The sequence below is a fragment of the Neoarius graeffei genome, chromosome 25, assembly GCF_027579695.1.
Source record: "Neoarius graeffei isolate fNeoGra1 chromosome 25, fNeoGra1.pri, whole genome shotgun sequence".
NCBI lineage: Eukaryota > Metazoa > Chordata > Actinopteri > Siluriformes > Ariidae > Neoarius > Neoarius graeffei.
This window is the reverse complement of record NC_083593.1, coordinates 56,771,729-56,794,631: the sequence shown is the minus strand read 5'-3', so window position 1 is coordinate 56,794,631 and position 22,903 is coordinate 56,771,729. Positions and strand designations below refer to the sequence as shown.

Here is a 22,903-nt window from a genome sequence, read left to right as displayed (position 1 = left end):
TTTGTAAAGAAAATAGTATGCAAATATTATGATTTGGAGTTCGAGGAGCGAGACAGCACTTTCAGTCCTTCACATCATGCAGAAGAGACTCGAGGTGGTACAAATGAGGAAAAAAATCTGGAAGATGTTTTTTTTGTAGATAGAAATTCAAACAATGAATGTATGAAATGCTCATTTATTTAACAGAGGGTTCTTTATGAGTTCCTCAGTAAAAATAAAACTAATAGTAAACTTTATTTATAAAAGGAACGCGGAGAATTTATAGGAGGAAATTTGGACCCGGAATGCAATATTTGAACCTTAGAGAGAGTCAGAGGGAACATATCAGTGCCCAGAGAGGTTTTATTTTAAAAGAAAAACAACCTGTACACAGTGTACAGGTACAAATATGAACACGTGAAAACTCGAACATGTCTTGTTTGAATTTGATCTGTCAGTGTAAAGGAGTTTATTTTTTGCTCCTGTTGTCAGAAATCTTGGCATAACTACTATTTGATCCATCACTCAATTTTCATCTTCATATTAAATCACTCACCAAACTTGGATTCTTTCACCTCCGTAACATTGCTCAGCTTCGTTCCCTTCTGACTCGTAACGATGCACAAACTGATTCATGCTTTCATTGTGTCTCGTGTAGTTTCCTGTACTTCACTCTTCACAGGCCTTCCTTCAGAACTCTGCAGTGAGAGTCCTAACCCGTACTAAACGCTCTGCTCACATCTCCCCATCCTCCCTCTCTCAGCTCCACCGGCTCCCGGTTCTGTCCGGGATTACATTTAAAATCTTGCTTGTCTGTTTCAAAGCCCTGTATAATCTTGTTCTGATCTCCCTGAGGGAACTACTGACCTTCCAAACACTACGATCTGGATCACTAAGGTCTTCTAGCAAGAACCTACTTATACCATGCACCAGACTTTCCATCATGGGGGGGAAGGGGGGATGATATCAGGTCCTTCAGTGCCATTGCCCCCAAACTCTGGAATTCTCTTCCTCAATCTCTCTGTGACGGCTCTTCTTCTGTCTCGACTTTCAAATCTCAATTGGAGACGTATCTTTGGAGACCATGAACATCTCTCTTCCTCCTGAGTCCCCCCCCCCCAAGCGGCTTTGGGGAGAAGAAACTATTGAAAGACGCTATAGAAATTTAACTTCTCCTTCTCCCCCTCTTCTTCTCTTCCTTTTTCTCCTTTTCCTTCTTGTCTTCCTCCTCCTTCTCGTCTTCCCTCTCCTCCTCCTCTTCTTCCTCCTCCTTTTTCTCCTTCTTGTCTTCCTTCTCCTCCTCCTCCTCCTCCTCCTTTTTCTCCTCCTCCTTCTGGTCTTCCTCCTCCTTCTACTTGTTCTCCTCTGCCTCCTTCTTCTTCTCTTCCTTCTCGTCTTCCTTCTCCTCCTCTTCCTCCTCCTTCTTCTCCACCTCCTCCTCCCCTCTTCCTTCTCCTTTTCCTTCTTGTCTTCCTCCTCCTCCTTTTTCTCCTTCTTGTCTTCCTTCTCCTCATCCTCCTTCTTGTCTTCCTCCTCCTTCTACTTGTTCTCCTCTACCTCCTTCTCTTCCTTCTCATCTTCCTTCTCCTCCTCTTCCTCCTTCTCCTCCTCTTCCTTCTTGTCTTCCTTCTCCTCCTCTTCCTTCTCCTCTTCCTCCTCCTCCTCATCTTCCTTCTCATCCTCTTCCTTCTCCTCCTCCTTTTTCTCCTCCTCCTACTTGTTCTCCTCTTTCTCCTCCTCCTTCTGGTCTTCCTTCTTTTTCTCCTCCTCCTTCTGGTCTTCCTTCTTTTTCTCCTCCTTCTGGTCTTCCTCCTCCTTCTACTTGTTCTCCTCTGCCTCCTTCTTTCCCTTCTCCTCTTCCTTCTTCTCTTCCTCCTCTTTTTTCTCCTTTTCCTCCTCCTCCTCCTCCTTTTTCTCCTTCTCCTCCTCTTCCTTCTCATCTTCCTTCTCCTCCTCCTTCTCATCATCATCATATGTACAGCCGCTGTGTATGGAGTGTTGTTTAACCCAAACAGCATTATAAAACGATCAAAACACCAAAAATAATTACATCGATTGTACAGATCTGAGCAGATTTTATTTTCCTTGTTTTATTCATCACACTATCAATCGTTTACATTGTTTACAGATTACACAGAACTACTGTAACTTCATCTTGCTTACATAATCCTAGAAGAAATGCTCAACTTGCAAGCAAGCAGGAAAAGTGAAAAAAAAGGTTGTTTCTTTTGATAAAAACACTAAAGAACAGAGGAGGGACTGATCCCATGCAGAGCGAGAAGCAGATATCTGTCTACTCGAGTAATGTGGCCTCTTTGTGTAGGTGGAGAAAGACACGGGAAAGATGATCTGTCTGAAAGGCTTTGATGGGTCTGAAACTGAAACGCGAGAGTCCTCCAGGGGGCCTCCAGGGGGGTGGAGGGGTTAATGTGGTCCCTAACAAACAATGGGAGCTTTATTTATTTTGGACTCTTTTGGATTCTCACTTCTTGGACTCTTCGATTTGTTCAACCTCGCTGGATTCGTCCACCACTTTCCCGTTGATCATGGTTTGAGTGACCACCTTGACAATCTTCCTGGTGCGAACGTCAGGCTCTTCTGCAAAAACGAACAGCAAAAGTTCAGTCACAAAAGTGACGGTGATATGGAAAGCATTTTGTTTTAACACATGCACGTGGAAGGTTTGCGTAGCCAAGGATGTGCTGCTCTGTTTTGCTACGTTGCTCTGTTTATGGCATTTAATCTGTCATTTGTCTACAGCCACGGCCTCTGTTAGTTGCCTCGCTGCTATGAGACGTGTGTGTGTGTGTGGGGGGGGGGGGGTCAGCCCTTTTTCTACCAGATAAATACATGAGATAATATTGTGCTGTAATTTTAGCCCAGGGCTAACGTTCTAATCAGACTGAACTGATTGAAGTTATGTCTCAGGGCTGTGAGAGTAAGCAGGGTGGGTCTTGAGCAAAAGAAAGCTCTTATCAAAGTGAAAGCTGCTTGTGTCACAGGATAACATTAGTGTAAATATGTGGTGTAAAATTATTTCCCTTTTGTGAGGATGATAAGAAATGCACGTGTCATTGCACGCTCAAATACTCACTTTTCGGAGGTGGAAGGGCTTCCTTAACACTGCAGGAGAAAAGAATAAACAGAAATTAACTCGACTGGAAGATAAAATAGATGAGATGTATCGGAAAACCTTTGATTTAAACACTCACGCTTCCTCTCCCTCCAGCAAGCGCCTATAGGTGGCAATCTCCAGCTCCAGGTTCTGTTTGATGCGCAGGAGCTGTTCGTAGTCGGTTTTGTTGCGCTGCATGTCCAGCCGAAGCTGAGAGAGATCCTCCTCCAGCTGGTTCAGCGTGGCCTGCAGACGCTCCATCTCCATGGCATACTTCTGACCTGTTTCACCCAGGTTCCCCTCCAGGGCGGCGACCTGAAAGACGGGATGTGGATTTCAACAGAATTCAATGGTTCCATGGACATGTTGAGAAAAAAACAAACAAAACAAACTGAAAGCAAACAAATTTTCATTGGACGTAAATGAAAAACATGAACAAAATAAGTGTTGTTTTTAAAAGTGCTTAATTACCACATTAATAACATTATTTTAAGAAAGTATTGCCAAAACAAACATTTTCCCAATAGCCCTGACCACAGTGTCACTTCCTGCCTTGGCTTCAGGAAGATCAGACATTAGACAACCACAGTAGATGGTTAACGAAGACAGGAGGTATTATTCCTACAATTCTGCAAGCAACAAATCACACTACAAAGTATAAGAAGGATCCGATAACAGAGTATTTAATCTTTTCCTGTCCATCTCCACAACAACTGACTTTTCTAGTAGTGTAAATATCTAAACAGAGGCTTCTTGGTAGTGGAAATGAGCAACGTTGTGTTTATTAGCTCATCTGGCCAACAGGTGATGAGTTTATGCCATCATGTGTCATCTGACCATCGTCCATATTTCATGAAAATCACTTATTTCTCAATTCTTCATCGATTTTTATTCTTTTTGGCAGGAAGGAATGTCTGCCTGGGGTGCATATAGCTTCTATTCAAATTTGCATAATTGCAATTAATGATGAAGATATCACTTCCTCTCCTTCAATTCTTCACTGATTTTGATTCTTTCTGGCATGAAGGTAGGGATACCTAGGGTGCATATAACGTCTACCCAGATGTGATTTCTCATGGGCTGGAGTGAGCTACACTGTAATTGATGGTCTTGTTTATTATGGAGATCCTGTCATTGTTAGAAGGTTTGATGGAGGTTTGGATGAAATCAATCACTCACAAACAAGTCGGCTTATAAATAACGTCAACTTCAAGCCAAGGTTGGATTTTGCTCAAAATTAATCTGTAATTACTGATGTTTGGGCAGTTTATTTTAAAGATTGCACAGTGTTTGTTTAGTAATATAAACATTTTTATGATGATGATGATATGACATGACCCCACCTACATCATGTCCCATCATGGGTTCATCAGCAAGTTTATGGAGTGTGAATAGAATTAATTTCCCATTACGCGTTGGAAATTCATGGACTGGTGTAAGATCAGGCTTCGGGTCGGACGCCATCTTGGTGCTGGCGTTAAAGCCTTAAATGTACCGCAAGGTATGTTGATGCTACTACAAATTTGGCAAACAGGAAAGTGTGCGTGCGTGCGTGCGTGTGTGTGTGTGTGTGTGTGTGTGTGTGTAGGCTTCCGTGGAAACTGTTAATCATCCAAAAACAAACATATGAAGTGTTTGCCGAGTTTCAATGTTTGCGCTGGGCTCATATGTTTCTAACAAAATAAAAAGTAGCAATACAACACACACTATAAATAAAGACCTGCAGCAGGAGGAAGAGGAACATGAATTCACTGATATTAATCAAGTTTCATCTGATTAGACAGATTCTCATTTAACGCACAATCATCTGTGTAACCGAGCCGCTGATAAGAAGATAAGACAAAGGATTTTTTCCATACGAATTCTTCAGAATATCTTTATTTCAAGTTTGGACAGAATTGATTGGATGTATTCCATGGAAAAGGAAATGGTAAAAAAACAAAACGTGTGTGTGTGTGTGTGTGTGTGTGTGTGGTGTTTGGCTGAAGTTCCTCTGAAACAGACCCGTTTGTAATCTGTTTACAGTAAACCCCCAGCTCAACAAAGTCGAAGATGTCTCCTGATCCGAGAGCGAGATTGCGTCTTAAGTGAAAATCAAGCTCTCACGAGAAAGGTTGTTGCTGATGCAGCAGGTGATACCGAGGGATTATTCAGTCCTCCATGAGCACAAATGTCGCTTTAAGCCTACCACTTTAAGCAGCATCGCTTTCACATTCTTGACCTGAAATTGCCTGACCCAATCAGCCAGGTGCTTGTGGACTGGGACAAAAAAATAGGACACAGCACAGGGACACGGGCCGGGCAGCGCTTTGGGGACTTGTGTTTGAAAAGGGCAAAGTCTTAAATTGCTCTGTAATTCTATAAGCACTCTAGAAGTTCATCCTGTAAACAGGAGCAGTGTTTTAAAAGGTCCCCCCCTCCCCACTCCACCCCTTCCCTTGTTCTTCGTGACGGTTCTGACCTGTTTATGCAGGCTCTCCAGTTCCACCTCGAGGGTCTGCAGGAAGCGCTGCCTCTCGGTGAGTTCACTCTGAGCCCCTCGCAGCGCCTCGTTGCTCTCGCGCACCTCCGTCTGTACCACCTCCAGCTACAAGAGCAACACACAAAACTTTAAACACACGTGGTTTGATGAGGCTATAAGGAATGTTACACAAGAGTACTATAGAGGTAACACATTCTGGAACGTTCTGTCATTTAGATCTATGGATTTTAAAACGCTGGTGTGAAAAAGTTCGCTGGTGTGAAAAAGGTGAGGAGACGGGTCTGTTTGGTCTGTTTGTGTAAGAAATGCTCTAAAAAGTTGATTCTTTTCCTCGAACAGCAATTCGCCAACAAAACTGAAGGACATTGTATTTTTTTATTAGTTTATAGTTTGATTTAATGTCATGGAACATCAATGAGACAAAAGTATCTCATTTTCAGCCTTGACCTCTGACTATTATGATACTCTGACACTGGAGACTCCTTCCATAAACATCTCCATACAAGACAAACGCTTTGCATGTTTTTAATCTGTTTATATGGAGGCTCTCTTTGAACGAGTGGTTACTATAGAAACGATAGCGTACCATTAATATAAACCTGAAAAATGAATCTACACCTTCCGACCAATCAGACTCCATGACTGCTTTGTTTACATAGCTGACCTTCTTGCGGTACCAGGTCTCCGCCTCTTCTTTGTTCTTCCGAACGATGCCCTCGTACTGAGAACGTAGGTCGGACAGCACCGAGCCGAGTTCAGGACCACGAGCGGCATCCACCTCCACGTTGACGTCCTCCTGGGCTATCCGAGCCCGCAGACTATCCATCTCCTGCAGAGAGGTCACATAGCTCAGCTCTGTATATGATTATGGTGTGTAAAGTGTGCGTACATTCACGTTTGCTTAATCGGGTGTAGTCCGTAGCCTACATGTGCATACAAGTGTGTACGCATCAGTGTTAAGAACTTGACACCACTTCTTGATGTAGAGTAGGTGGAAGTCTTTTCATTATTAACGCCATCTCTAAATATTTGATGGATATCTCATGTTGCATTCTGTTGACTTTGTCACAGCCTATGCGCAAATTGCACGCTACTAGCCTCTAAAGCACACACCTTCATCTTAAGGAAGCATCCAAAATGATGCCGAATTGACACCTCTGGCTTGAGAACGTACCTCCTCATGGTTCTTCTTGAGGAAGTAGAGCTCCTCTTTCAGGCTGTCCAGGTCTCCTCGTAACGTAGCAATGATCTGGTCATGGTCTGTCTTGGCCTTTTTTAGAGCCACACAATCCCTCTCCACAGACTGACACATAGCATTCTCAGTTTCCCATCTGGAACATGAACAAACTCCTAAACGTCCATCACCACGTTTACTAGATGTTTTTATTTGAGGAACATGTGTTCCTTGAGTTCTTAATCTGATACGTTTAATCCCAGTGTGTGTACACGAACCAGGAATAGGTGAATAGTCAGTGAAGTTAAGTTGGAATTTAACTCTGAAGAACAGCACAAGTTGTATGCACTGTAGAAACCAACAATGGGTTTTCTTTCCAAAATCACTTCCAAATGAGGACTATTTTGAAAGTTAAAACTCTCAGTCATCTAAAGAATCCTTTAGGAACCCTCTTTTGAATAAGCATAGATCTTCAGGACATAGGTTAAACATCTCTTTTTTTTTTTTTACACTTGCACAAAAAAAAGGTCAAATCCAGAACCTGTAATGGTTCTTCAGCTCATCCATTTCAAGGAATAAACTCTAAACTGTCATAAGAACCTTCAAGGAACCATTTTTTTTTTTTTTATAAATGATTATACATCTTCAGGACATGGGACACACTAGGTCTACACTTTCAGGAAAAAAAGGTTAATCCAGAATCTATAACTATCCAAAGAACCGCTGAGGAACTTTCTTTTTAATGAGTATAGATTGTCAGGACATTGGCTAGACACTCCTGTCCTCCACTTCAAAGAAAAAAAAAAAAGGCCAAATCCAGAGCCAGTAAGAAATCTTCAGCTTGTCCATTTTGAGGAACATGAAAAAAATAGGAGTGTATTGAAAGATTTATAGATATTCATAAATAAGTAAGAATTATAGATCTTCAATACGTGAACATTCCTGGTCTACACTCTCAAAAAAGGCCAAACACAGAACCTGTAATGGTTCTTCAGCATGCCCATTTTGGGGAAAGAACTTTTAACTATCCACAGAACCTTTGATGAAAGGTTCTTGTTTTTGTAAAGATCTTCAGGACATCTTCCAAGTTACACCATCCTGGTCTACACTCTTGGAAAAAAAAAGGTAATGATTTTTCAGCTTGTCCATTTTCAGGAATCCTTAAAGAACTTAACTACCCAAACAATGTTTGAGGGACCACCATTTTTTTAAGGAAATAGATCTTCAAAACATGGACACTCCTAACCTACATTGTCAGAAGAAAGCTCTGAAATCTTTGATGTACTCCTTTCTTAAAGAATATAGATCTTGGATTAGACACTCCTGGTCTACACTGTTAGAAAAATGTTCTTCAACTCATCCATTTCAAGGAACCTTTTAAATCATGCTTATGTACCCAAAGAACCTTCGAGGAACCATCTTTTTAAATGAGTATAGATCTTGAGGACATGGGTTACACACTCAGAAAAAAAGTTCAAAAGCAGTCCAATGGAGTGGTTCTCCAGCTTGTCTATTGTAAAGAACTATCTCCAAAGAACCCTTGAGGAACCCTTTTTTTCCTAAGGATGTAGAGTTGTGAAAAGCAGAACATTCATCTGTACACTCACTTGACTCTGAAGTCATCTGCAGCCAGCTTGGCGTTGTCAATCTCCAGCATGATGCGAGCGTTCTCCAGAGTCCTCTTCCTGACCTGGACATTGGGAAAAAGAACATGGTTTTATGACATGCAACAATGCCTTCTTTAAAATTTTATTCAAATTAAACATCACATTCTTCGTGTTAATGAGTAACCGCATGATCTGGAGTAGAGCTTGAGGCGTGAGTAATCATTAATGGACAACTTTGCTTGCAAAGTGATTCACAGTGAATGGAACGTGACTTAGAAATGTACGAACTTCACATTTCGTGCAGAGTAAAGCCGTGTGGTTTCAGCAATCGTTCCTGATCACAGACGGCATGATAGCATGAACTCTCCATGCCAGATTATACAATGAAGATCCTCTAATGATCGACCTCCAATTAAAGGAAATCAATACACTTACATCATTACTCAGCGTGATCTGGAAATCAGCTCATGCAGAAAACTGGCTCATATAAAGAGACAAACATTCTTGGGTTAATCAGGAGTTTTCTTTTGTCCATTAGCATGTTTCGTTTATTACAGCTGGCATATTTGTCACTGCCTCGTGAGTCTGGCGTCATCCTATTGGTCATAACAGCGCTCACGCTCTGTCAGAACTTTGTAGTTGACCATCTTTTCAGCTTTATACTGTTGTACTTTGCTCAATGACAAAATCAAATCTAATCTAATTTTTGGCTGGAGGGGCACTAAATGAGTTGATGTGTGATCAAGTCCATGCTCTAAGACTGTCAATATCAACATACAACCAAATAAGTCTTTTCTGATATCCGACTTTTGCCTTCGACAGCAAAATCAAACCTATGAGAAATTCACAAAAGCACGTCACTGATGATCACACACTCTCAGAAAATAAAGTATATTATTCTATCCACATTCACTGGATATGAGCAATCGTGCATTCTGATTGGCGACTCTACTACTAGGCTATCAGCTCATATACCATGAGTAGAGAAAAACAAAATGGCGCCACATATTGCTGAACCAACCGAGGATGAAATAAAAACTCTACTTGAAAACAAACCCCCCAAAATTATCAAGTATTTAAAAGAAACAGAAATAGCTAAGGGTGCTCTGGTTTCCCCCACAGTCCAAAGACATGCAGGTTAGGTTAACTGGTGACTCTAAATTGAGCGTAGGTGTGAATGTGAGTGTGAATGGTTGTCTGTGTCTATGTGTCAGCCCTGTGATGACCTGGCGACTTGTCCAGGGTGTACCCCGCCTTTCGCCCGTAGTCAGCTGGGATAGGATCCAGCTTGCCTGCGACCCTGTAGAACAGGATAAAGCGGCTACAGATAATGAGATGAAATGAGAAATAGCTAAAAGAATATAGTTTTTTCCCCCCAGTATCGCCTGTTCCACACTCTAGCCCAGCTGGTGGCAGTAATGCGTCTTTAAGTTGGTTTGCTAACCACCAAAAGACCCTAAAGAAGAAGAAAAAAACCACAAAATACAAATAAAAGCAACAAAATATGGAATGAAAGTATTTGATGGTAAGAACTTTTTTTTTACTTTTCAAGAATTATCATATTTTTCACAAATTGCTCCTGTCATTTCGCAGGTTTGTTTACATTCTAAGTGGAAATGATCTTGTCAGATGTTTTGTATAAAGTTTTTATCTATCAAATTTGCAACAAATAAAAATGCTCCGTTTCTCAAAATCCAGTGAATGTGGATAGAATAAAACAGTTATTCCACTCAATCTCATCGTACATGGATTATAGACAACTCAGTACTACGTGCCTCGTCAGCTATCAGCTCATGTACGACTCAATTTCATGGAATAACTGATAATTATTGTACCTTTAAAATAAAGTCCAATGGCTTGTCACTGGATCAGTACCCTCTAAGGTACTTATTTGTACCCTTTATCTACTGCTTGGGAACAAATTTGTAGCTTTTTGGCCCTAAAAAGGTACACAGTTATTTTGAGTTCCAATAATGAGCCCTAAAGGGTACATTCATATAGATTGCACCTTGAGGGATATAAATGGACTCCTACTGTACCCTTATTTCTGACAGTGTGTAGTGCTCATGAAATGTAAGGGTTTTTTTAATCTAAAATTGATTGTATGTTCCAAAGAGGTACGTTAGGAACCACCAATGGTCACATCAAAACTCAGATGTTAGAGCATTGTAATTTGGTTTTTGGACTGAGTTTAATCCATCAATCTTCTCCTCTCTGTGTGCTATCTGATACTGGAGCTATTGAGGAAACAACAGCAACCTGAGACTCTGAGCTCCATCCAACTGCAGTGGCCAAAAACTGATTAGATAACCAAATCCTGAGTTACCAAACCCTGGTATAACTCAATGCACTAATGACCCTGAACTATGATACAAACATTAGCGATTCGGAAGAGGACTGGTTCCTAAAAATCAGAATCCAAAAGGTACCGATGAAGTAGAGGTTATTTATGATGCTTTGGACAAATATTTATCATTAAGGATTACTATAAAAAAAAGAGAAAGTGTCAGTGTCTCACTCTCTCTATCTTGCTCCTTCTCTCACTGTCTCAAACTTTTTCTCTCAATTGTTTCTTTTTTTTTATTTCTATTGTTCTGTCTTTCGACTTGCCCAGGGTGAACCCCACCTCTTGACTCTAAAAGGTTCTTCAGTTTGTTCCTGTGGAGAAACCCTGAGTAGATTCCTACAAGAGAAGGTTTTACTGCATAGAGAGATTCCCACAAACCATTTGACCCATTACTTGTAATACCTCATGCTCCAGAGCATGAGCCTGAGCCAACATGGCGTCTATGTCATGGCCTTTGGGAACCCGCTCCAGCATGAGCTGCTTGATGCGAAGCTCGAGGTCAGCGTTGGACTTCTCCAGAGAGCGCACTTTTTCCAGATAGTTGGCCAGACGGCTGTTGAGGCTCTGCATGGCTTCCTTGTCGTTGGTGCTGTTGCCGAGGCCGTTGACCGACAGGTTGGAGAGGCTGTTCAGGTCAGCCATGCTCATGGAGGAAGAGCGGGAGAGGGGCTTGGCTGCGGCGAACGAGACGGCCGCTTTGGTTCGGCCACGCCCGCTGTCTCTCAGAGATAAGTTGGAGAAAGACGGCTGCCTGCCGATTGAGAAACTCCGCATGGACATGTTTGTCATGATGCCTGTGGACATGGACACAGAGTAGATGTTAGAAACATTCATGTACAGTACGTTGTGTTCGTCAAATTTAAAGTTTTCAGAAATATCTGCTCATTACATCGCAGACTCGACGCCTCAGGAATCCTGAGCATTTACTACTTTACCCAGTGTCAGGATTTATCCTGAAATAACGTCCTCGGGATCATCATGTCATTGTGTCGTTTTGTTTGAAAAATATTTTACCTTTAAAACAATAATAAAAATAAATATTTCTTCTTTGCTTGTTTTTCATCATTTTAGATTCATATTTGGAGCTAAAATTAATGAATGACTTTTAATGACCCGGATTACAGATCGTCATTACTGCCTGCTGGACTGCGAATACGGATCACTGCGTAAATACTTTTCCTCAAATTTATTCTTGAAAATGTAAAGTTTGTTTTATCACAGATATTTTTTTTATAATAACAGAATAAAGAATTGTGAAAAGTGTGTAGAACAGACTCACACTCTTCTCTGTTGTCATTTTTCATATTTCGAATCACAAATATTAGTTTCCTAGACTTTGCACAATAAAAACAAATTAAAAATGAGACAAAATGTAATTTTTTGGAATTTTTTAAAAATGAAAAAAGTCAATAAAAATCCGTTTGCTTGCGTTCAAGTTTTCACACGAACACGTCGTACACAGACCCAGAAAATGTTACAGATTCAGGAACAAATCCATGTTTTTGGATTTAAAAATAATCTGAGTTCATTTTTTATTAGAGCTAAATAGACCCCGATACAGTGAGATCATTCTAATAAAAAACAAACATTAGCATTAAAATAAAAATAAAAAATAGCAGTGACATAAACCAACCCCTTCAGCGTTCCTGAAGCTCTTTCCTGTGTGTGTGTGTGTGTGTGTGTGTGTGTGTGTGTGTGTGTGTGTGTGTGTGTGTGTGTGTGTGTTCAGTCGAGAGTAAAACCCTTTTTTACACAGCAGTAAACACACCGCACCTTTCACACATCTGTAAAAGTCATCCGTCTCATCCCTTACTGTCTCTCCATCTCTGTCTTTTTTCTTTTCTTTCTTTACTCCGTCAGTGTGCTTGCTAAGGTACCGGTACCTGCTAAAAGTCTGAGAGCAGAAGGAAGGAAGGAGTCGAGCGCGTGTTTATTTCATTCAAATGAAATAAACAAAAAATTTGTAGCAACAAACATTGTTTTCCATAAATTACAAAACCATAACGTGTCCAAACCCATTTTACCTCCTGTCTCTCTCGTTTTCTGTATTCTTTCTTTTTCCCTTATCACATCTGCGCCGGCGGCACGGTGGTGTAGTGGTTAGTGCTGTCGCCTCGCAGCAAGAAGGTCCGGGTTTGAGCCCCGTGGCCGGCGAGGGCCTTTCTGTGTGGAGTTTGCATGTTCTCCCCGTGTCCGCGTGGGTTTCCTCCGGGTGCTCCGGTTTCCCCCACAGTCCAAAGACATGCAGGTTAGGTTAACTGGTGACTCTAAATTGAGCGTAGGTGTGAATGTGAGTGTGAATGGTTGTCTGTGTCTATGTGTCAGCCCTGTGATGACCTGGCGACTTGTCCAGGGTGAACCCCGCCTTTCACCCGTAGTCAGCTGGGATAGGCTCCAGCTCGCCTGCGACCCTGTAGAACAGGATAAAGCTGCTACAGATAATGAGATGAGACATCGGTGTCTGCTTGTGCTCAAGACATTTCCCAGAATCCATGACAGCCTTCAAATATGGCCGTCTCAGACTACAGCACCCACCATCCTGCGCTTCACTGTTCACAGTCCCCTGAGTTCTAATCCCAATCACAGCTCACTTCTTTAATGACTCTGTTCATCGTGTGTTTGTGAAGTAAGCGCTCAGTTCCGTGTGTGTGACCTCACCGTATCTTTTGAGTGTTGCTCTGCTTTTCTGCTTTGACCTTGGACTTTCCCTTTTTGATACTGCCTCTGATTTCCTGATTGAGCCTCGCCTGACCTCTGCCTGTTTTTGATTCTGATTTCTGCCTCATGATTTGGGTTTGTCTGACAGTTTGCCTGAATAAACTCTCTTTCAGTTTTTACAGCCGTCTGTCGCATGCATTCCTGACATCCTTCTTTTCTTTCTCTCTCTCTCTAGCTTCCTCTTTTCTTTCTGTCTCTGTGGCTTATGGTTGCTTTTATTTATGTTTATATTATTTAATGTAAAAAATAAAAAAAATTAAAACTCAACCAAAGCTTGATTGCGTTCTTTCTTTCTTAATGAAACAAATTTAGAATGCATAACTTTTTCTTTCATTCTTTCTTGTTTTTCCTCTATCATTTATAATGAAACAAATGTAGATAGCATAACCATCTTTCTTTTTTCCTCAAAATACACCATTCACAGTAAACGAGTGTTTAAATGTTTTGCTCTAACTCTCTTACACAAACAGAATGTTCTGAATTTTATGGCACGTCAGGGAAATATTTTCCTTTCAGAGAGGGAGAGAGAGAGAGAAAGGTATTGTGTCTCTGTTGGCATATCGAACACTGCCCTGCGTGTTTCTCCTGTAAGGTGTGATTAGTTGTCCTGGAGATGGTGGTGTGGTGGTTGTTTAAATGCGGTTGGAGGTCACACACCATGAATCACCTTCACTTTAATCTCCATATAAACCCCCTCCCCTCGCTCACAGCCCACACACATCCTCTCTCAGCTCACTGACACTCACACACAGCGCTTACCTTCTCAACCTGATGATGGAGGGATGAAGCTGATGTAGGGACAAGTGTGAGGAGAACACAGCGTCCGGCACACAGACACCACACCTTTATATACGGAGCAGGAGAGGAGGAGCAACAGCATACCTATGTACCTGAGGGAGGAGTTCATACTCTCTCTCTCTCTCTCTCTCTCTCTCTCTCTCTCTCATCTCCTGACGCTGGAGATGTTGTTTTGCCAGGCTGATGGAACCTGAGAAGTTAAACTCTACAGCAGTTAAATATTCATCATTTCAGCATGGACAGAGAGAGAGAGAGATGATCCCACAGTAAGCAGGTTTGATTAGTGCAGGAGTGATGAATGCCCTGAGCTCGGTGAGGAGATGCTTTGTTTTCATTCCTCTTATCTGGACACGGTTCCCAGAGCAGATCTCCATCATCTCCACCTGATCCTGTTCTCCAGCGCCGTCTTCCTCAGACTGCTGCTTTCACTGACATGCCCACTGCACACCACAACCTACAGCTCGGTGTCTCCTCTCAATAAACACACACACACACACACACACACACACACACACACACACACACACCTCTCAGACTTCTTAAATAGCATCTCATTGAAACGCTTTAACCTCATTCACTCTATTACACTTTTACACCCTCAGGGCTCTTTATTCACTAACTGTATCGAAACCAAAACAAAATGATTACAGATTGTGTGTGTGTGTGTGTGTGTGTGTGTGTGTTAAACACACTCAGAGAGTGAGTATCTCCTGTGTGATACAGTTTGACTGGATTAAATGAGGGGTTGTGTGAAAAGAGCCGCAGCAGGTTGTATCAGTTTCTGCACCTGAAACTCACCTGTTACACAGTGTGTGTGTGTGTGTGTGTGTGTGTGTGTGTGTGTGTGTGTGTGTGTGTGTGTGTGTGTGTGTAAGTCCATTCATGCATCTAGCAAGCCGTCTGTCTGTCTATCTCACTGTCCATCCTTGTGTCCATCATGTTTCCCTGTGTCTGCCTGTCCGTGAATCTATTTGTTCATCTCTTTAAGTAAATTTTTTGCCTGTCTATCCATTCATTTATCTGTCTGTCTGCCAAATTGTCTGTCTGTCCTCTGTAAAATCTTTCTGCAGTACTGATTCAGTAACCCTAACTCATGTGAACTCGTTTTATTTGCATCACATTTTGCGCACACATTTCACACTGCAGTGACAAGTCCATGCATTCTCTCTCTCTCTCTCTCTCTCTCTCTCTCTCTCTCACACACACACACACACACACACACACACACACACCTCAGAACAGAGCTATGTTCTGAGATGTGTGTGTTCATTAAACAATGAGTGACTGTATGAGGGGACAACTGTGCCAAAAGTTCTGGTGATTTGCTCCAGTTGTTTACTTTTTGATTCTTGGTTTCTGAGTAACATGATGAGCTGTGTGTTAGATTTCTTATCATCAGCACAGCACTCAGTTCCTGCTGTATTTTTAACTGAATACGTCACTAATCCAGACTAGAAGCTGTTTAAATCGCATGTGGTTATTTGCTCAGTTAATCAGACGCCATGTTTTCGGCTCTGGGGTAATTTGTACGATGACGTGTGAATGCTGGGAGATTCACCATCCAGCCATGAGTCATTTAATCAGTAACTCAGAGGGATTATAACACAAACTAATTTACAAATTCAGCAGTTCAGGAATATCAAAGGTGATGAAGAAAGCACTGCAGAGCATTAAAAAAATAATTAATAACTTCCATCATTCTGTCACAGTGATAATGAAAAAAACAAAAGATATAGTAATTAAGGTGTGTGTGCATATGCGTGCGTGCATGTGTGTGTACATAATCATTACCTGTACAGATCAGCTCGATCTCATGTGGCCTGGTATGTAAATAAACCCACACCTTATTTACATATGATCACAATGCACACTGAGCCCAGCTCATATGCTTGTGTCCAAACAGGAAGTGGGTGGGGCTTTAATGAGTTCCTCCAGAGTCTTGACAGGAATTGCAGAAATAGACCAGCTCATGGCGGCACGGTGGTGTAGTGGTTAGCGCTGTCGCCTCACAGCAAGAAGGTCCGGGTTCAAGCCCCGTGGCCGGCGAGGGCCTTTCTGTGCGGAGTTTGCATGTTCTCCCCGTGTCCGCGTGGGTTTCCTCCGGGTGCTCCGGTTTCCCCCACAGTCCAAAGACATGCAGGTTAGGTTAACTGGTGACTCTAAATTGAGCGTAGGTGTGAATGTGAGTGTGAATGGTTGTCTGTGTCTATGTGTCAGCCCTGTGATGACCTGGCGACTTGTCCAGGGTGTACCCCGCCTTTCGCCCGTAGTCAGCTGGGATAGGATCCAGCTTGCCTGCGACCCTGTAGAACAGGATAAAGCGGCTAGAGATGATGAGATGAGATGAGATGAGACCAGATCATACTGGAACAACAACAACAACAAGAACATTCCTGATCAGAGAGAGGTGTACAGCAGCATTTCAGATATTTCATCTCATCTCATCTCATTATCTGTAGCCGCTTTATCCTGTTCTACAGGGTCGCAGGCGAGCTGGATCCTATCCCAGCTGACTACGGGTGAAAGGCGGGGTTCACCCTGGACAAGTCGCCAGGTCATCACAGGGCTGACACATAGACACAGACAACCATTCACACTCACATTCACACCTACGCTCAATTTAGAGTCACCAGTTAACCTAACCTGCATGTCTTTGGACTGTGGGGGAAACCGGAGCACCCGGAGGAAACCCACGCGGACACGGGGAGAACATGCAAACTCTGCACAGAAAGGCCCTCGCCGGCCACGGGGCTCGAACCCGGACCTTCTTGCTGTGAGGCAACAGTGCTAAGCACTACACCACCGTGCCGCCCCATTTCAGATATTTTACACAGATATATAGCAGGAGAGAAAAACTTCAAAAACACCTGATTTATTTAAAAACAAACAAAGATCATGAACAGGATAAAGTGGTTACTAAAGATAGATAGATAAATAGTTGAACACAGATAGGTATATTGCTGAATACACAGACAGGCGGATAGATTGTTGAACAGACAGACAGATAGTTGAATCAATAGGCAGACAGACAGGCAGATAGACAGTTAAACAGATAAATAGATCGACAGATTATTGAACAGACACACACAGATAGACAGACAAACAAACAGACAGATAGTTGAATAGACAGACAGACAGACAGACAGACAGACAGACAGACAGACAGACAGATTGTTGAACAGACAGACAGACAGATAATTGAATAGACATACAGATAGACAGATTGTTGAATAGACAGACAGATAGGCAGATAGACAGACAGGCAGACAGATAGATAGTTGAATAGACAGACAGACAGACAGACAGACAGACAGTTGAACAGACAGACAGACAGAGGTTTTGATTTTTCTGCACTGAAGAAAGTTGAACTGATAAAGTGTGAGTGATCCAGAGATTTACTCTGTTGCTGCCTCGGAGATTCTGCCTCACGGATCTGGGAGCAACAGTCACTGACTCAGACTCAGCAGTTCAGAGACGTTTCTCAGTTTACTGAATCCACACTGAGGAGTGCGGTCTGATTGGAGAGAGATGTGATTAGAGGATATAATTTCAGAAAGCCAAGCTGTCTGAGTGCGATCGGGCCGCTTCCACGGCTGGTGGAAAATTACTGAGTGGGGTAGCCTTATGAAAACAGAGACAGACGTGCGAGTGAAGATGAGTTTCAAGGATTTAACTTGTCAAAACAAACTCATCAAAACAAGCTGCAAGTGTGCCAAAGATATATTTCTATCAGAGAGACAGACAGAGAGAGAAATTAAGATTACCAAAGTTGAACAAATCCTGACTAACTGACTGAACCTCATTCATTTACTGCCTTTTCACACACTCTTAATAAAGTTCAAAACCTTCATGGTTCTTCACTCATTCATCTGGAGGAACCCGTAACATTTCTGTGTAGAATCCCTCCTGCAGAACCCCATCAGATCCTCAGAACCCAGACACCAGGTGGCGATGTTGGAATGAAAATTACAGCTGTGATGCAGAGGGTCAGTGTGTGAGTTCTGGGCCTGAAAACTCCGAATGATTAACGATTATTTTCTTCTTATACCATAAACAGAACCCGGTCATAAAGGGCTCCAGGCAGGAATCCAAAAACCCTTAAAGAACTTTTACAGAACCCTTTAAAGAAAAGGACTTTTTAAATGGGTTCTACCTGGAACCTTTAATGATAGGGTTCTATATATTAATATACAGTATGACCACCACGTCTGCAATTTTCACTCCAACATCGCCACCTAGTGTCTGAGACAGGGAACTGCAGTGTGTTCTGGTGAAACTCCGATCAGTTCAGTTTCAGCAAAAAAAACCTGAGAGGTGTTAAAGATTAAAGACAGGAAGCAGCATCTTCATCACTTTTAAAAACATAAATACTAAAATACTCTATAAATGGTTAAAATACTGCATACTATGATTACATGTAAAAGTTTCCAGCACTAAAGCAAACATAATGAGGTTAACAGAAAGATGCACAGATATAAAATAAAAATCTCTAAACAGAATTATTGTGTAAAATGTTTGTTAATTAAATATAATAATGAATAAACATTCAGAATTCATGAGTACACCACTCGAAAGCAAAATAATTCAAAGATTAAAAACACATAATGGAATAAAAATAAAATGAACCAATAAATAACAAAACGGAAAAGAATAGTTTCAATTAAATGTCAAATTTAAAAATAAAATATTCTTTCAATAAAATACTTTTAATAAGACCGTACTGTATGAGAATATATCCCAAATGTGTTCAGTGAGGTTGAGTTCAGTCAGGGCTCTGCACAGGACACTCGAGTTCTTCACTCCAACCTTCACACACCACGTCTTCATGGAGCTCCTGAGCTTTGTGTTCAGGAGCATCATCCTGATGGAACAGGTTTGGATCTTTAGTTCCAGTGAAGTGAAACTGTAACGCTACAGAATACAGAGACGTTCTGTATGACTGTGTGCTTCAGACTTTGTGGGAACAGTTTGTGGAAGAAGCAGAGGTGTGATGGTCAGGGGGCACATACTTTTCACCTTAGTGTGTACACAAAGAGAGGAAGTGAGCTCAATCTCATTAAAAGTAAATCCAAATGAGGTACAGTATTACAGTTACATCATACATATTGTATAAATATGCATATTAATTAATGATACTAAAATCAAGTTTTAGTAAAAATAAATAAATAAATAAATAAATAAATAAATAAAAAATGCAGTTATCCTACACTAAAGTACAGTATGGACACACACACACACACACACACACACACACACACACACACACACACACACAGTCAAGAACTACAGGAATGGAGAATATGTTTATGTGTCAAAATTACCGTCAATGATAAAAACTAACTGCTGTAAAAATAAAAATTCATAAAACACATCATTACAAACAAACAAACAAACAAACAAACAAACAAACAAACAAACAAACAAACGTATTTAGAGTAGATGCTGTTGTGACATAAATGGAAAGAAATTGAAAGAGGAAATGACAAAGTTAGAAGAAAAACAAACAAACAAATCTATTTAGATGCTGTTATGACAGAATATATAAATGGAACCATAAATAAACAAGCAAACAAACAAATAAATCTATTTATATATGCTGTTGTGATGGAAAAGACAAGAAATTAAAAGAAAAAATGACTATAAACTCGACTTAAAAACAGACAAGCAAACAAACATAAAAAAAGTTCATTCTTGATATATGTTAAATAAACTAATAGACAGACAGGTAAACAAACAAACAAACAAACAAACAAACAAACAAACCTATTTTGTTGCAATTGTAATGGAAACCAAAAGAAAAACCTACAAACGACTACTATTGAAGGAAACAAACAAGCAAACAAACAAGCAAACAAACAAACAAACAAACAAGCAAACAAACAAACAAACAAACAAACAAACAAATCTATTTAGATGCTGTTATGACAAAATGTACAAATGGAGCCATAAATAAAGACGCAAGTAAGCAAATAAATACATCTCTTTATATATGCTGTTGTGGTGGAAATGACAGGAAATTGGAAGAAAAAACTACTATAAACTAGAATCGAAAATAAACAAGTAAACAAACAAAGAAACAAATAAAGCAAGACAGAAATAATGTCATTCTATCTAGATTTTGTTGTGACAAAAATGTAAAGAAATTGAAAGAAAAAATTACTATAAACTAGATTAAAAAAACCAGACAAATAAATAAATAATGTTCATTCTTGTCATATATTTAAATAAATTAATAGATAGCTAGGTAAACAAACAAACAAACAAACAAACATTGTAACTCTTGTCATATATTTAAATAATAATAGATATATAATTAAGTAAACAAACAAATCTGTTGTGATGGAAATGACAGGAAATCAGAAGCAGATCTCCTGAAGGACAGATGGATAGATATTTATTTTATTTCGCCGATTGCAGTTCCCAAAATGTCACCTGCAGGGGGCAGTAATGAGCTTCCGGTGAGCGCGAGCCAGGACGCGAGCTGAGCATCATTTATCTGTGCCACACGACTGCATTTAAACATAAATCATCCTACAGAGAGCAGGAGGGAGGGAGCACTGGAGCTGTGTGTCAGATGGAGAAATTAACCACAAATGTGCAGTGAAATTTCAAACCTGTGGCAGAACCAGAACACATGGGGCAGGACTTGGGGTCATGGGATTCAAACAGAGAACATTTAGAGGCACGGGAGGTCCAGCTGATGCTAACTTTATCTCAAATCTGTAAAAAAAAGAAAAGAAAAAGTAGAAAAGAATCCAGACATCTGGACAAATCGATATTTAAGGTGAGTTAATTCGAGAGCGAGTCCGTTCAGTACCCGGATGCAGCCCGTGACCCCACTTGACCATTTCTGACCCCTGTCATGTCTGATTAGCTCTAACACACCCCTGTGTTCACCCTCACACACTGTTTCCTCCCCCTGGCCTGGGCCTGCACACACACTCCTCTTCCTCCTCCTCCTCCTCCTCCTCCTCGTTCAGAGATCTCCATCAATTCACTGTGTGTTCTGATTGTTTACAAAACATGTCATATCCAATTTTGATGCAAATGCAGGCTTTGGCGTGAAGTCTAACTCGAGATGAAGTGTTGCTTTGTGTTAGAGAGGAAGAGGAAGAGGAGGAAGAGGGAATGATCCATGAGTAACCATGCATTCTGGATTAAAAATCCATCTCCATAAACCGTTGGTGATCCGGAAGCCATAAACACGCTCCGAGTGTCTTCCTGCTTTTGTCTCAGTCTTTAGCTTTTTTATGCGTTCCCTAATCTCCTTTATCTAAAGTCATTCTTTCCTGTTTGAGCAGCTGCATGCGCTTCGTCCAGATGCTGCCAGGCTGTTTACTGTTTGCACACCAAAGTGACCACTTTGCGCAATTATGCTGCACAGGGCTTATCTGGAGAGAGGAAGCGTCGAGGCAGCCGTGGACTGTAGGGCCCGAGTTGAAGGGACGAGTGCACACTTTGAATGGCAGCCAGCGTGCAAAGACCTCAGTCCTGTGCAGATCAGATGGATGATAAGGATCTGGTGGAACTGAAAGTAAGTACAGACAGACGTGTGTGTGTGATATGCTGGAGAAGGTTAACACCTGCATTTGCATTTCTCTCTCTCTCTCTTTGTGTGAAAGAGCCCCCCCGAATGGAATGGAGGTTCCTCGAGCCTCAAAAATCCAACAAGGCCACTTGATGGAACACGAGGAAATGTGTTTGAGTGGTGAGTAAGAGATCTGTATCACAGGTTCTGGTACCACATGTGGAGTGGTGTGTGTGTGTGTGTGTGTGTGTGTGTGTGTGTGTGTGTGTGTGTGTGTGTGTGTGTGTGTGTGTGTGTGTGCGTGCGCGTGCCTTTCAGTTTTCTTCATGACTCATTTTCCATTGCATTAAACTCAGCCTAAGCTTTTTTTTTTAAACAAAAGCAAAAATGTATTGTGTAATCCACAATCAGGTCTCAGACACAAGTGAAATATTTGCACTATAGCAAGCTCTAAATACTGTACATTCTCAAATCACAGTGTTTTTCTTGTGATTAAACATAAACACACACACACACACACACACACACACACACACACACACACACACACACACACACACACACACACACTTCCATCACAGCACCAAACACAGAGCAGGAAGAAAAGTCATTCAGAAACAACACTTCAGTATTATTGGGTGATTCTTCAGCAGAGAGGCCAGAATTATGGAATGATTAAGATCGCCTGAGCCTGTCAGCTTAGTGATGATGCTAAAGTCTGGAATCCAAGACAAAATGTGCTGAAAACCATCTTTAAAAATCATCACAACCCCAATTATAGCAGTGTCACTTCAGAGAACTCTTGGTTTGAATAAATGAAAGTTCAGTTTTTTTCTGATGTAATTCCATTACTGACTTTTCTTTCCTCATAAAAGATTTTGCGTTCAGAGTTAAACATAGACAATTTTTTTCTGCTTTTTAAGGGTCAAAAGACCCCATACAGTGTGAAATTTTTTATTTAATACCATTATCTTGAGCACTGCAACTAAAAAAAGTTACCACATTTTGCTGTGAATGTGATTCCGTTACTGAAGAACTGGCCTGTTCAACTTAAATATCAATTTAGATTTTATCATTTTATAATTTTACTGTTCCATTTCATTCCTTACATTTTCCTCAGGAGTTGTCCTGGACAATAAATACATTTCTGTTCAG

At 41.1% G+C, this 22,903-nt stretch overlaps 1 protein-coding gene across 2 annotated transcripts; it reads right to left on the bottom strand.

The window, feature by feature from the left end:
- Nucleotides 1–324: 324 nt before the first annotated feature.
- Nucleotides 325–14,238, bottom strand: si:ch211-243g18.2 (uncharacterized protein LOC559906 homolog). 2 transcript variants are annotated; one of them, XM_060908887.1, is made up of 9 exons: nt 14,182–14,238; nt 11,107–11,498; nt 8,358–8,440; nt 6,751–6,907; nt 6,241–6,405; nt 5,556–5,681; nt 3,192–3,409; nt 3,074–3,102; nt 325–2,577 (listed from the first exon to the last, which is right to left on the bottom strand). In XM_060908887.1, the coding sequence occupies exons 2-9, from the start codon at nt 11,491–11,493 to the stop codon at nt 2,462–2,464; spliced, it is 1,281 nt and encodes a 426-aa protein (XP_060764870.1). In that variant the 5' UTR covers nt 11,494–11,498; nt 14,182–14,238; the 3' UTR covers nt 325–2,461. The 2 variants fall into 2 exon arrangements, with proteins under 2 accessions (XP_060764870.1, XP_060764871.1); XM_060908888.1 differs by lacking the exon at nt 14,182–14,238 and adding an exon at nt 12,478–12,588.
- Between the last annotated feature and the right edge of the window lie 8,665 nt (nt 14,239–22,903).

Excerpts from the sequence above, each read along its gene's own strand:
- si:ch211-243g18.2 (XM_060908887.1), bottom strand. The coding sequence starts at position 11,493 with ATGACAAACATGTCCATGCGGAGTTTCTCAATCGGCAGGCAGCCGTCT. Across the intron at positions 8,441-11,106 it reads CTCATGCTCTGGAGCATGAG|GTCAGGAAGAGGACTCTGGA; the intron begins GTATTACAAGTA and ends CCCAATGTCCAG. Across the intron at positions 6,406-6,750 it reads TCAAGAAGAACCATGAGGAG|GAGATGGATAGTCTGCGGGC; the intron begins GTACGTTCTCAA and ends ACCTCTCTGCAG.